The sequence below is a fragment of the Podarcis pityusensis genome, assembly GCF_964106645.2.
Source record: "Podarcis pityusensis genome assembly, chromosome: 11".
Lineage (NCBI taxonomy): Eukaryota > Metazoa > Chordata > Lepidosauria > Squamata > Lacertidae > Podarcis > Podarcis pityusensis.
Window position 1 is genome coordinate 55,719,990 of NC_138036.1, and position 15,609 is coordinate 55,735,598.

At 40.2% G+C, this 15,609-nt stretch overlaps 1 protein-coding gene across 11 annotated transcripts in view; it reads left to right on the forward strand.

The window, feature by feature from the left end:
• FANCC (FA complementation group C) overlaps window positions 1-15,609 on the forward strand; it is a 73,288-nt gene that overhangs the window by 23,514 nt on the left and 34,165 nt on the right. For 10 of the 11 annotated variants that reach the window (XR_013977166.1, XR_013977167.1, XR_013977168.1 and 7 more), the window contains exon 5: window positions 1,034-1,128. Coding sequence is in view for 1 of the 11 variants with exons in the window: in XM_080972762.1 (XP_080828888.1) it covers window positions 1,034-1,128 (95 nt within the window). In the remaining 10 variants the exon portion in view is untranslated. Of the gene's footprint in view, window positions 1-1,033; window positions 1,129-1,774; window positions 1,858-15,609 lie in introns of those variants that run through there. The other variant, XR_013977175.1, reaches the window with a different exon arrangement.

Here is a 15,609-nt window from a genome sequence, read left to right on the forward strand (position 1 = left end):
TCACTCACCCTTCATTAAGCATCCTTAGATAGCATATAAATACCTGAGAACTTGGTCTAAGTTACTTCATAGATTTGTGTGTACTGACAGTCCCAGAAGCATCTTAATATTTTACTGAATGGCTAGGTTTATGCCCAGAGTACTTCTGATTTTAGATAATTGAGTTGCAAATTAGCTATAAATTTGCTGGCTCTGACCATACGTTAGTTGTAGGTGATAGTAGCAAGACTATTGTTTCATCATTGTACAATCTAATGACTTGAATAATTTCATTAATTTTAACATCCTTTACTATGCAACACATTAGCTAGTGGCTCTTTAGAAATTGCAAAGAGCAATGGAAATAGTGGGCTCTCTGGTTTTGTTCCCTCATTAAAATTATTTACCCCTATTAAATGCATTCATTCTAATTACGGCTGTGAAGGCTTGCTGAAACTGAGCAATAATTTTAATAAATATCTATCCCATATTCATTTTTTTCTAACTTTTTTTCTAAGACGGCCCATTATAACCTGCTGTAGTCCTTATAGGCACCAAGAGCTGAGATTGAAAGTTGTCTTTTAGTAGCCCTACTAAGATGTTTTGCATTTAGAAGCTGTCTGGCTGGAGTATAAAGTTATCTACATGGCAGAAAGCCAGCTTGGTCTGACTTGATATAGCTTGTAATAAAAAACATTATGCTGGACCGTTTATATGATGAGTTAATCATTCTCCCATAGTTCAGGGACTGCTGTTAGCACGGAGGTCCTCAATATATTAGGAATTCTGCCCCTTCCCCTTCCAGTATGTCATTGAAAAGCATTGTTAAAAACAATATTAACAGGTTCCTACATTGTTTAAACCATTATTATATGGGACGAATGGAATTACTTTGAAATAATATATATATATATATATATATATATATATATATATATGGATAAAGACTGGCTTTAGACCTTGGGATTTTTTTGTTTATTAACATGAACAAAAGATTACTCTTGCTCTGCTTTGATTTTTTTTTTAATATTCTTATTTGGTTTGCTATCTGCAGACGAATGCCAGAAGATTCTAATGTGGTGCTTATGTTGTCTGTACAGTGGTGAACCACAGAACCCTGTGGAATTGAAGGCCAACAGCTGGATACAAGTAAGCAAATGAATCCTCTCCCTGACTGCTTTAAATTAACTTGATTATTTAAAGGTGCAGCATCTACAGCACAGAGACAGTATGTCATTTTTAGAAACCACTCTAGAGACATCCTACATTCACATTGTGTTGAAATATGTTCTACTTTAATTAAAATACAGTCTGTGCTGTCTCTCCTTTTGAATGTTAAGAAAGATGTGGTGTTTAAGTAATTTTAATAGCTCTTAATACAGTGGAGCTTAAACTGGCAACTTCAAGTGAAGACCAAAGTCTACAAATCAGTAAGCAAGAGAGCACTATAAAAGCAAACTTTCAATTAGGGGAAAATAATGTAATCTGGAGGAATGCTTTTGTTTGTTTTGAAAACAATTTATATATGCTCTATAATTTTGCTCTATTGTTTTTGTTTAATCTTTCTAGTCTTGGGAGAAACTAATTGTATCCAAGTTTTATTCAAAGACAGTGAAAGAAAATATTTGTGTGCAGCTTAAATTTTTTTTAGTTCACTCTTAGTTAAATGAATCCACAACTGCTTGAAGTCTTCAATGTAGGCCTTTATGGTTTTTAAAAAATACTCATATTGCGCATTTACTCCTTAACCTAGAAAAATACTTAAACTCATGCATTGTTCCATTTTCAGCCTGTTTTATGCAGAGGTTGAGCTGCATGATTCATAATTATATTTTCATGGAACAGACTCCTTTTTTTCCAGGAATATATTGTGAAAACGTGAGTGGCACAATAACAATATTTCTCTTCAGTCACATATAAAATCCTTCTGACATACTGTCTCAGTTTAATAATTTTGGAGAACTGTTTGCTTCTTAACAGTGTCACAAAATAATACTTGCATGTGTATCTATGCATTAAGTCATTTAAATTTCAGTGATAATGGGAGTGTGAAAGGCAGAATTGCTTCAGTGTGAGAAATGTTTACTATTTTTCTGGGTTACACACAACTGAACAATTTGATAAGTTTTATTTGTAAAGTAAGTATGGACTTTGCTGCTGCTGCTGCTGCTGGAGGTTCTCTGTATGTATCTCAGGGTAGCTGTTTCTACATTTGTACAGTTTTAATAGTAATGCCGTTTGAGATCTTAATAGTGCAGTTTATAATCTGATCCCCTTCATGGATCACTGCCTTGCCGTGGCGAAGGGGCTTGAATAATTCAGAGAAGCTATGAACTATGCTGTGCAGGGCCACCCAAGATGGACAGGTCATAGTGGAGAGCTTTGACCAAACATGATCCGCCTGGAGCAGGAACCGGCAAGCCACTCCAGTATCCCTGCCAAGAAAACTCCATGGACAAAGGCAACAGGCATATAAAAGTTATGGCGCTGGAAGATGAGCCCCTCAGGTCAGAAGGCATCCAACATGCTACTGAGGAAGAGCAGAGGACAAGTACAAGTAGATTCAGAGCTGATGAAGCGGCTGGGCCAAAGCCGAAAGGACGCTCAGTTGCGGATATGCCTGGAAGCGAAAGGAAAGTCCAATGCTGTAAAGAAAAATATTGCATAGGAACCTGGAATGTAAGAACCATGAACCTTGGTAAGTTGGATGTGGTCAAAAATGAGATGGCAAGAATAAATATTGACATTCTGGGCATCAGTGAACTAAAATGGACAGGAATGGGCGAATTCAGTTCGGATGACCATCATATCTACTACTGTGGGCAAGAATCCCGTAAAAGAAATGGAGTGGCCCTCATAGTCAACAAAAGAGTGGCGAAAGCTGTACTGGGATGCAATCTCAAAAATGATAGAATGATCTCGATACGAATCCAAGGCAGACCTCTTAACATCACAGTAATCCAAGTTTATGCACCAACCACTGGTGCTGAAGAAACTGAAATTGACCAATTCTATGAAGACTTACAACACCTTATAGAAATGACACCAAAGAAGGATGTACTTCTCATTATAGGGGATTGGAATGCTAAAGTAGGGAGTCAAGAGATAAAAGGAACAACTGGCAAGTTTGGCCTTGGAGTTCAAAACGAAGCAGGGCAAAGGCTAATAGAGTTCTGCCAAGAGAACAAGCTGGTCATCACAAACACTCTTTTCCAACAACACAAGAGACGACTCTACACATGGACATCACCAGATGGGCAGCGTCGAAATCAGATTGATTATATTCTCTGCAGCCAAAGATGGAGAAGCTCTATACAGTCAGCAAAACAAGACCTGGAGCTGACTGTGGCTCAGATCATCAGCTTCTTATAGCAAAATTCAAGCTTAAACTGAAGAAAGTAGGAAAAATCACTGTGCCGGTAAGATACAATCTAAGTCAAATCCCTTATGAATACACAGTGGAAGTGAGGAACAGGTTTAAGGATTTAGATTTGGTGGACAGAGTGCCTGAAGAACTATGGATGGAGGCTCATAACATTATACAGGAGGCAGCAACTAAAACCATCCCAATGAAAAGGAAATGCAAGAAAGCAAAGTGGCTGTCCAACGAGGCCTTACAAATAGCAGGGGAGAGAAGGCAAGCAAAATGCAAGAGAGATAGTGAAAGATACAGGAAATTGAATGCAGATTTCCAAAAAATAGCAAGGAGAGACAAGAAGGCCTTCTTAAACGAGCAGTGCAAAGAAATAGAAGAAAACAATAGAATGGGATAAACCAGAGATCTATTCAAGAAAATTGGAGATATGAAAGGAACATTTCGTACAAAGATCACCATAATAAAAGACAAAAGTGGAAAGGACCTAACAGAAGCAGAAGACATTAAGAAGAGGTGGCAAGAATACACAGAGGAATTATACCAGAAATATATGGATGTCTCGTACACCCCAGGTAGTGTGGTTGCTGACCTTGAGCCAGACATCCTGGAGAGTGAAATTAAATGGGCCTTAGAAAGCATTGCTAATAACAAGGCCAGTGGAAGTGATGATATTCCAGCTGAACTATTAAAAAATTTAAACGATGATGCTATTAAGGTGCTACACTCAATATGCAAGCAAATTTGGAAAACTCAGCAGTGGCCAGAGGATTGGAGAAGATCAGTCTACATCCCAATCCCAAAGAAGGACAGTGCCAAAGAATGCTCCAACTACCGCACAATTGCACTCATTTCACACGCTAGCAAGGTTATGCTTAAAATTCTACAAGGCAGGCTTAAGCAGTATGTGGACCGAGAACTCCCAGAAGTGCAAGCTGGATTTCGAAGGGGCAGAGGAACCAGAGACCAAATTGCAAACATGCGCTGGATTATGGAGAAAGCTAGAGAGTTCCAGAAAGACATCTACTTCTGCTACATTGACTATGCAAAAGCCTTTGACTGTGTCGACCACAGCAAACCATGGCAAGTTCTTAAAGAAATGGGGGTGCCTGATCACCTCATCTGTCTCCTGAGAAATCTCTATGTGGGACAAGAAGCTACAGTTAGAACTGGATATGGAACAACTGATTGGTTCAAAATTGGGAAAGGAGTGCGGCAAGGCTGTATATTGTCTCCCTGCTTATTCAACTTATATGCAGAATTCATCATGCGAAAGGCTGGGCTGGATGAATCCCAAGCCGGAATTAAGATCGCCGGAAGAAATATCAACAACCTCAGATATGCAGATGACAGAACCTTGATGGCAGAAAGTGAGGAAGAATTAAAGAACCTTTTAATGAGGGTGAAAGAGGAGAGCGCAAAATATGGTCTGAAGCTCAACATCAAAAAAACGAAGATCATGGCCACTGGGCTCATCACCTCCTGGCAAATAGAAGGGGAAGAAATGGAGGCAGTGAGAGATTTTACTTTCTTGGGCTCCCTGATCACTGCAGATGGTGACAGCAGTCATGAAATTAAAAGACGCCTTCTCCTTGGGAGAAAGGCGATGGCAAACCTAGACAGCTTCTTAAAAAGCAGAGACATCACCTTGCCAACAAAGGTCCGTATAGTTAAAGCCATGGTTTTCCCAGTAGTGATGTATGGAAGTGAGAGCTGGACCATAAAGAAGGCTGATCGCCGAAGAATTGATGCTTTTGAATTATGGTGCTGGAGGAGACTCCTGAGAGTCCCATGGACTGCAAGAAGATCAAACACATCCATTCTTAAGGAAATTAGCCCTGGGTGCTCACTGGAAGGACAGATCGTGAAGCTGAGGCTCCAATACTTTGGCCACCTCATGAGAAGAGAAGACTCCCTGGAAAAGACCCTGCTGTTGGGAAAGATGGAGGGCACAAGGAGAAGGGGACGACAGAGGACGAGATGGTTAGACAGTGTTCTCGAAGCTACAAACATGAGTCTGACCAGACTGCGGGAGGCAGTAGAAGACAGGAGTGCCTGGCGTGCTCTGGTCCATGGGGACACGACTAAACGACTAAACAACAACATAATCTGACGGTTACTTCAGCATCAGGCATTTGGGAGTTTTTACAGAACTGATGGTAGCTTGCTGTGACTTGTTTGCAAAGCATTTTAAGGATCAAATCGTTTGTATCCACTGGGATCTTGACTCTGTTACAGCAGATAAATCTTGAAAGGTGTCCAGAGCACTGTCTAGTCCTGCTATGTTGAATGAATTTCAGTTAGTAAGTTTCGAGGATATGGACAAGGTGCTTGGATCAGTTATTTGTTTATTTATTAGAGAATAAGATCTAAGGGCAGTTCACAGAATAAAATACAGGATAAAAAAAGTAAATAAGTAGAGCAGCAAAACAATAACTCTGCTTCCCACAGACACATTTAAAAGGCTGTAGAATATTAATTAGCCAAAGGCCTGTTTGAAGAGGGAATATTTTTGCCTGGCGCCTAAAAATATTTAATGAAAAACAAACTGAAGCTCAATCCAGATATGACAGATGCACTGTTAGTGGTTTGTTTCCTAGACTGAATGGATGAGAGGTTGTCTGCTCTTGATGGGGTTACACTCCCTCAGAAGCAGTGGGTATTTCTGGATCTGCTGTTGCCGCTTGAGGCTCAGGAGGCCTTGATTTGGCTGGTGGCCTAGTTGCACGCCTATCTGGACAGGGATCGCCTAACATCTGTTGTCTGTTAGGCCTGGGCAATATATTGCCCAGTACCGGTATGAGGAGCAGACCACGATGTGGGCTTCACTCAGCAGTATATATCACTGGTGAAACCGCCGCCGCTCCTGAGTCCCTCTCCTAGCAGCATTTGCTGGAGGGAGTTGTTCCTTCCTCCAGTGAGCACTGCTAGCAAAGGGACTTAAACACTGCACCACTCAGCTGGCGGGGAGGGAACATTCCCCCTTGCTGATCTGCTGTCAGTCAGTGTAGATAGTACAGAGCCGGATGGGCCAATGTCAGCTCCTGTGTTCCTGTGTCTCCAATGCTGTGATGATTTTTTAAAAAACTGAATATATTCATTGTTAGCTTAGAGCCTAAATATGCATTATGTGATTATTGGCTTTTCAGATGTCATTTGCTTCTTACTCAAATTGTTCCCCATTCTCCAAAGATATATAATTGTATCACCAAAGTATCATCTGATTAGGCTCACCCTGTTGGTTTAGAAATGCTGTAAAAAAATACTTTTTTGACATTGTGTGAGTTGGTGTTTTCTGGACTAGGAGTCAGGACACACCTTAGTACAGTGGTACCTCGAGTTACAGACGCTTCAGATTACAGACTCCACTAACCCAGAAATAGTACCTCAGGTTAAGAACTTTGCTTAAGGATGAAAACAGAAATTGCCCAGTGACGGTGTGGTGACAGCAGGAGGCCCCATTAGCTAAAGTGGTTCTTCAGGTTAAGAACAGACCTCCAGAACGAATTAAGTTCTTAACCTGAGGTACCACTGTATGTGCCTCTTTATTGCCACATCCTGTTTCAGTCTTCAAGTCTTGTCAGCAAAACGTCCACTTGTAATGACACAACCTGCTGTTTCTTCATCCTTTAAGCAGGCTTCCCAGTGTAATAGCAGCTGCCAAATATAAGGGTGCTTGTCTCTTCCATTTCCTTCCAGAATACTGCATAGGAAGGAAATGGAATGGTATTTGCACTTCTTTCCGGTTGCCTATATGCGTTCCACGATGATGATGATGATGATGATGATGATGAATTGCAGTTCTAAGCTTTGTGTTGCATTATGCAATCCAATTAATTCTGCCCTGGCATCTTTGCCGTGATCTAGCTTCTGGCATCTTTGCCATGACAATTTTTTCTGATATTTGATAAATGGTAACAGGTATGGATAAGAAGAACCTCTTAATTCCTCCTTCTCACTGCAGCCTGCACATGCCATCTCATGCTGTTCCAGAGGGTCACTTTAAGTGGAATTCAAATGGGGTGAAGAGGGTTGCAGTGAGGGAGAGGAGTGCCATATTCCCATTGCTCAAATGGAGGTCTGCTTGCTCTTCTTTAAATTCAAATCTAGTGTTGTTAATTAATTTACAAAATCCTTAAGGATTTATCATTCCATTTTGTTCTGAAGATAAGAGTATTTGGAAATTGAAGGTGTGCTGCATGATGTCAAAATGAAATTTTTTAGTGTTCTTGAAGGATCTATCCAGATTTTTTATTCATGTATTAACCAGATGTAGTGAAGAAAGATGTATTCCTCAGATAGCTAAGCCATGAAATCAGCCATGACCTGGTGAAACCACTCTATTAATGAATAGAGTTTCTGTTTTAATCAGCATCTGGTCTACCTTGCATGAAAGTTTTGGAGCGTTGCAGCGTGTGTTTTCTACGGTTGTGCATAGGCTGTTGTCTAGAGAGCTGAAGGTTTTTTTTAAAAAAAAACTACAACAAAAACCTAAACTCCTTCAGGAATAGACACTTAATTCTTAAATCAATATTTCAGATGAAAAAGGTTCCTTCTGCTCTAACTGTAATCCACATTAATCTATTTTCTCCTCGGTAGTTTCTCTTGTAGCAGGCAGCAATGGCCTAGAATAGCCTTAGGGTTTGTTTTGTTATTTTCTCTTCGTGTTAGATACTTTATACTGGAGATGAGGAACCTGTGACCTTCACTGACCATTGGCCATGCAGGCTAGGACTGATGGGAGATGGAGTCAAGCAACCCCTGGTAGGCCACAGGTCCCTCACCTCTGCTCTTAATCAAACCCAGGTTTCAAAAGAAATATTTTTAATTTCTGTAACCACAGTTTCCATTTTCATGAGGAAGCCTTTCAGATAAATGAGCTAATAGTTCAGCTTGTTTAGTAATATGCATTTAGCATGCTGCTTTGTGGTGATGATTCATAATAGCCATAGTACTAAATTATTTGGTAATCAAAAAAACCTTAATGAATAATTTGCTCCAGTGAACATATGTAGGGTTTTTTCTTTTTTGACAGTACACATTATGGTCAGATGATGTTATTATATTACCTTGCAAATGGCAGTCTCACAGTCTGAGCACCACACACAGAACATTAAGCATATTCAACCCAAATAAAATAAATGGAATTTAAGCACTTAACTGTCCTCTCCAGTTCTGTTCCCATCGGAAACTAAAGTGCACTTACCTTCTGCATTGCTGCCAATGTCTTTCAGTGGCTTTGCCTTTTGTGTGTACCATGCCAATAGCTAGTAATAATAAAAACCTTCCTAGTGAGTCAGATATCTTTGTATACCTATTATGCCCCATATTTTCTACATTTCGTGTAATTTTAGCTTAATATATTTTCCCCCCCACAACTGAAGTATACCTCTCTTTCTGCATAGTGATTAAGCCAGTTTTTTAAATGCCTCTGTGATAAACCTGCTTTATATTCCAAAATATTGGAATCTTTTGGGACTGGTTTCATGCCTTTTTCTTGACGCTAAGAATTATTTTAGACCTTTGCTTGCAACATTACCTGCAGATTGAACACATGACAGGGAGAGCAGGATCACATCCAGTGGTCCTGCTCCATTTGTATTTGAAAGTCAATACAGTGACTGAACATGCAGAAAAAGATTTGTGGTAATAAGTAAATTTGTGTTTATGAGCCTCATTTTAAGTACTTCAAACCTGTCTATCTCTACTCATAAGTAAACCCAGCTGAGTTCAGTAGAGCTTTATCCCATGTAAATATGTGTAGGATTGTAGCCTAAACGTACTATTTTATATTGTAACAGGTTGTTATTCCTAAAGTAGACAGCTACTGCCAGTTAGGCATAGACTATTTTAGTGATGATTTGTTGCTGTTGTCCCCTGCCCCACCCCTTGACCTAACAACTGTTTTAATGGCATTCTCTCTCTGTTATTGATAAAGCAGCATAAACAAGTGACTAGGTCTAGAGTTAAATACCCCTTGAAGTGAACGGATGTATCAGAGTGAAGTGACTTGGAAGAACAAACAACTCCATCTGAAATTAGGAACTCCTGCTATGTTAATAGTAGCAGGAGTTGTCATCTGTGTTATGCCAAAGTGGATAGAATGCATAATTTCAGATAAATATGCAACGTATGCCTCATTCCATGGAGAGGATGCAGTAGGTGTGCTAAAGTATATAAAAACCCCTCACTGGTTTAGGGGCTTCAGGACAGCAAGGAAGATTACTTCTAATGTGCGTGGAGTGTCAACATTCCTCATTCCTGTGCCCTTCCAATCTTGTTTATGGGAGAGTAGGGTATAATATAGATCACAGCCCTATTTTTAAATTGTTCATCACCTGAGCCTGTTTGTTTCCCTAGCATTATTTGACATTTTTGGAGTTATCAGGACTAGCACTTCACTTTATAGGATGAGGCTTGGGATCGAAGTTCAAAAGGTTCCAGTTAGTGATAGGCCCACCAGTTTTTCTGTTCCTGAGCTTATAGGACTCACAAATTTATGTTAATTAAGGGCTGCCTCCTAATTATTCATATTTTGAAATCCTTGTGCTTGTAATTTTCTGCAGTGGCAAAGACCGTGGACATTTGGAAGTTTAGATAACTGCACCACCTGAACAACAAGGTTTAGTGTGATTGGCAGGGCAACTGGGCAAAAAGCTTACCTTGTAGAACTGATAACATATTCACCGTATTGTCTTGTTCCTCTTTGGGCAATGCTGAAAAAGAAGCCAGAAATTGTTCTTTTAGAGCAAAGGCAGCCAGCATGGTGTCTGTCAGATGCTGATGGACTACAACTCCCATCTGAGGCTGATGGGAATTTCAGTTGAACAATTAAACAATCTGTGACCTTTTTAACTATGTGTTTGTGAGAGGGTTATTGTTTGTGTTACGTTGTGGGTGAACATATCAGACAACACAGCGATTCTTCAAACAGCTCTTGTTTATTCACAGGCCAGAACAGAACTGACTGAAGGGTTCAGCCAGCCTGCTTATATATACAGTGGTGCCCCGCAAGACGAATGCCTCGCAAGACGGAAAACCCGCTAGACAAAAGGGTTTTCCGTTTTGGAGGTGCTTCGCAAAACGAATTTCCTATGTGCTTGCTTCGCAAGACGAAAATGTCTTGCGAGTTCCTGCGGGGTTTTTTTCCTCCCCCCCCTTTTTCCCAAGCCGCTAAACCGCTTACCAGCTGATCGGCTAAGCTGCTTAACAGCTGATCGCTAAGCCGCTTATCAGCTGATCGTTAAGCCGCTTATCAGCTGATCCTTAAGCCGCTTAACAGCTAATCGCTAAGCCGCTTATCAGCTGATCCGCTAAGCCCGCTAAGCCGCTAATACTGTAGCGCTAATCCGCTAAACCGCTAATGGGCTTGCTTTGCAAGACGAAAAAACCCGCAAGACGAAGAGACTTGCGGAACGGATTCTTTTCGTCTTGCGAGGCACCACTGTAGCTCCACTACAACGCAACTGTAACACTTTCTGTAACTATCCAAACACTGAACGTCACTTTCAATCCCTTATTTGCATATGTGGACCTGAGTGAAAACTATCTACCCTGGCCCAGGGTGAGAACTTCAGTACATAACAGTTTGCTACTATGGTATGCACATATTTGTGTTCTTATATTGAAAACTGCCCTGTGACCCTGAGATGAAGGAAGGTATAGAAATTTAATAAATAATGGATCACTTGCAGTAGTTGGAAAAATAGGCTTATGGGCCCCAGATTTTGAAGCAACACTCCCAGTTCTTAGTTGTCTACTTTCCCATCTTCATCACAGCCAGTGAGATTAGAACTAATATGCTGATCTAATCTAGTCTGAGCTGCTTGGATAGTTGATGTACTGTTCACCTGTAGGTTTCCTTTAATCGCCAAAGGCTTTTAATGAGGTTACAGAAAACTCTTGTTACTGTTTATCCACTAAAAATAAATCTGATATTGCTATCAAGCAACATGCTGCTATTAAAAGTAAGAATATGTCTCTGCTTTAGTTTTTTTAAAATAAAACTTCCACATACCTAAGATGAATTGCGCTCTTGCAGAGGTTCAAAAGTTAAGATAACTGAGTATCTCATAAATGCTATTGCCATATTTTATCATAATGTGGACAAACCACAAGAGCTATCTTATTAGCTTGTGGGTCTAAATTACTTAGCTGAAGTAATTTGATATCAAATATTGTGGAGTGAAAGAACAAGATCCAGCTCTGTTCTGTAATCTTGTTCCACCTTGCTTTTCATATCTTGCAACCTTTGGGAAAGCTAATTTGGAAGCAAGCTGTTCTAGTTCTTTCTTCAGCTCACTTAGATGGTTATAAATGGATGACACTGTCCTAGCTATGAAGCACACTGCTTAGCCAAAATGCTTCCATACTACCCATTAGAAACAGGGTTAGACAGAGCAGGTTTAGATGTCTCCATGGTGTGTGTAAGAATAGACTCTGGTTTAGATGTAGGTTTAGATGCATCAGGTGAGCATGTGGCAATGCACAGAATGCATATTTAACGCGGAAGAGTTAATGAGATTTTTTTTATCTTAAACATTTCAAAAGAAAACATTACTAAAAGAAGTTAGATATAAAATGCACATTTTAAACAGCATAATTAACAAGAGAATAAAATATGATCACAAGCAGGGAGCATATCTACTACTGTTGCTGCCAATCCTGCCAATGGTGGTTCATGGTGGGTGGTGGCTGTGGAACCTCAGGCTCAGTTACCTGGATCTGCACTAAGAGACAGACAAGACTGTCTCTGACTTCTTCAGCAGCCTCAGCTTTCGTAGCTGTAGTCAGGGCAGGCGGGAAAAGGTCTGCAAGGTCTACCAGGACTCAGCCAAGAAAGAGTTACAGAAAAACAAGAAAATAATAACTTCCGCTAAGTGGAGGCAAGGAAGAGGACATAGTATAGATCTTTTGTCACTGGGTATGAGAGGATGTTATTGCCCAGGAGGACCCAAGTGGCAATTCTCTTTCATTTTAAGCTGTATTGGGCACTGCCCCCATGTACCTTAGCCCATCTCATGTGATGAACTGTGAAGTGAGACATGGGTTCTCTTCTTTTTGTTTATCTCCGCGTATATGTTAATTCCACTTCTTATACTTTTTTTCTTGTAGTGGCATGTATGTATATATTTAAAGGGTTTATATATTTCTTTTTAGCAGTGTTTGCAAGTTGTTTTTAAAATAGCAGCAACATTTAAAGACTTGCACTTTGTAGATCTTATTTGATGCAATTTGACTTACTTCTGAGTACTCAAAGAAGGATTGCACTGTTAGTCTTTTATTTTTGTAAAATAAAAAGAGATCAAAGAAATGCTTAAATCATGCTGTAGCTTATTCATGCAAGCATTAAAGCAAATTCTTTGGTAGTGTTCATTGTCATTCATTAGCAGCCATTACAGTTAGCTGCTGCAGAGGAAGAGGTTAGACAGCACATCCCACTTGTATCAGCTCCTTCCGATCTGGGGCCAGCTACCATTAGCTGCCTTTCTTTCCAAGTCTCCCTTAGTGGTCATTCTGCCTAGGCATTAAACATTTATGTACGTTTATAAGAAACAGGGACGCGGGTGGCGCTGTGGGTTAAACCACAGAGCCTAGGACTTGCCGATCAGAAGGTTGGCGGTTTGAATCCCCGCGACGGGGTGAGCTCCTGTTGCTCGGTCCCTGCTCCTGCCAACCTAGCAGTTCGAAAGCACATCAAAGTGCAAGTAGATAAATAGGTACTGCTCTGGCGGGAAGGTAAACGGCGTTTCCGTGCGCTGCTCTGGTTCGCCAGAAGCGGCTTAGTCATGCTGGCCACATGACCCGGAAGCTGTACGCCGGCTCCCTTGGCCAATAAAGCGAGATAAGCACCGCAACCCCAGAGTCGGTCACGACTGGACCTAATGGTCAGGGGTCCCTTTACCTTTACCTTATAAGAAACAGTGCCTGAATTGTCTTGTTTCTTTCCCATGTCTTTTTCCTTTTGTATCATCCATATTAGGCTGTAAGTTTTCAGGCAAAGAGCATTTTGTTTGTTTCGTTTGTTACTCTTTACAGTGCCTAGAAAACTTTAGGTACTTTATAAATACTGCTTTTTTCATAATGTTACAGTATAAATTGTTGGTCAAAATGATTTTTGTTTCTTTTAAAACAAAGAATAATATCCAGCATACATTGTATAATTGTTCATGTACTTAAAAACAGGAATGTTCATTGCTTTTCAAGTTAGTGTAAGGATACATGCTACAACATGTGAAAGTAATTAAAAGATGACTGCAGATATAATAATTACAGCATGGAGCAGACTGTGCTGGCCGATATAGGAACACAGAACTCACTTTAATCATAGTGCTTCCCATAATGTGGGTGGTCACAGCATGCAGATATTTGTCAGTCTTTCCCTCTGCATCACTGATGGTAACAGTTCTGAAGTAAACAGCATTACACAGGCCTCTTAGTACTTTTTTTGCTTATGCCAGTTTTTCTGATAGGTTGATTCCCTCCACTTTCTTTGTCCTCCTTGTTTTTGTCAGTTGTAATTATACAGGGCATGCTCCGGGGTGGGGGATGGCTCTCTTTGAAGTAAACATACTACCATTAATTTTTTTCCACCCCTCAAATGAATGTGTTAACTCTTTCGCCAAATATGGTGCCTGATTGCTGGAAAAAATCCAGTTAAACATTAGGAAGAACCTTCAGATAGTAAGAACTGTTTGACAGTGGAATGGACAACTTCAAAAGGTGATGGACTCTCCTTCATAGAATTGTAGAGTGGGAAGGAACCCCAAGGGTCATCTAGTCTGCTTAAAAACCTCCAAGGAAGGAGAGTCCACAGTCTCTTGAGGAAATCCATTCCACTGTCGAACAGCTCTTAATATCAAAGTTCTTCCTGATGTTTAGTTGGAATCTCATTTCTTGTAACTTTAGGGTAAAGAGACTTTGTGTTCATCATCAGGCAACTGCCTTTCCACCTGTCTTGCCCCACCCTCCAACCCTGGAAGCCTTTATAAGACAGCTGCTCCAGAGGAAGAACTGTGTGTGGGGGGAGACTTTCTGTTCCTCATCAGGCAATGGTGTTTCCTCCTGCCTTGCCCCACCTAGCCTTTCCCAGACGATGACTTTGAGAACAGTAGCAGCAGCAGCTGGGAAGAGAAGAATTCAGTGGGTTTTTTTAAAAAAATAGTTTTATAAGTTGTGCAGTCTGGTGGATTGTTAAATGTTGCTTTGTTTGATATAAATTGTTTAAAGTTACTGTGTCTTTTATATTGGATCAGATTGTTTCTATTAATGTTTAATGTTTTATTATATTTTTATGTCTTGGAAGCCGTCCAGAGTGGCTTGGGCAACCTAGCCAGATGGGTGGGTTGTAAATGAATTATTATTATTATTATTATTATTATTAAATTAATTTGTGGTGCCCAGAACTGGACACAGTATTTCAGGTGTTGTCTGACCAAGGCAAAATAGAGTGGTACTATAGCTTCCCTTGATTTGGACTCTATATTTCGTTCATTTGAGGTTTTTAAAGAGAAGTTGGATGGCCCTCTGTCAAGGATTATTTAGCTGTGATTCCTGCATTACAGGGGATTGGACTAGATGATCCTTGGATTGGTATATATAGAAATATATTTGGCATCCCTCTCTCAAAGAGATATTTAACTTGTTAGGTTAGTTCATGTGACTTGTAGACTTTGAGTTGGATACATAGATGGTCTTCCTCTGACAAAGAATCTTCCTTCATAGTTTCTCATTGCGAAGATCATGGATGAGAAACTTGATGTTGTTAGAATACAACTTTTGTCATCCTACAACCCTTGCCATTGTCCATACTGGTTGGAACTGATGAAAGTGTATAGAGGTCTTGGGCTGTGCAGACACCAAGCCCCCATCTTGACCTCACTGATGTGGTCCAAACAAAAGCAGAGCAATACATTTGGCACCAGCTTGGCTGCAGGAGTTGCCAGAAAGAGGCACAGAATGCACCATCCAGTCATATTAGGGATTCCACTCCAGATTTGTGTAGGGTTTACTCCTTAGCCTTTTCTTCTCCCAACGATACCCTGCAAGGCAGTAGAGGGTAAAATCCAAGAGTTCAGCATTTGTAATTATGCACTTTCAAACCCTAATTTGTTCAAGGTTTTCAAATGGATAATATTCGTATTTCCCTCTTTGATTCATTTTTTGTATGTCGGGAAACAACACTTAATGTTCTGGTTCTATCAGCATACATGCTGATAATAAATTCTTGTTAAGTTTACTGTTAGGACCTTAATAAA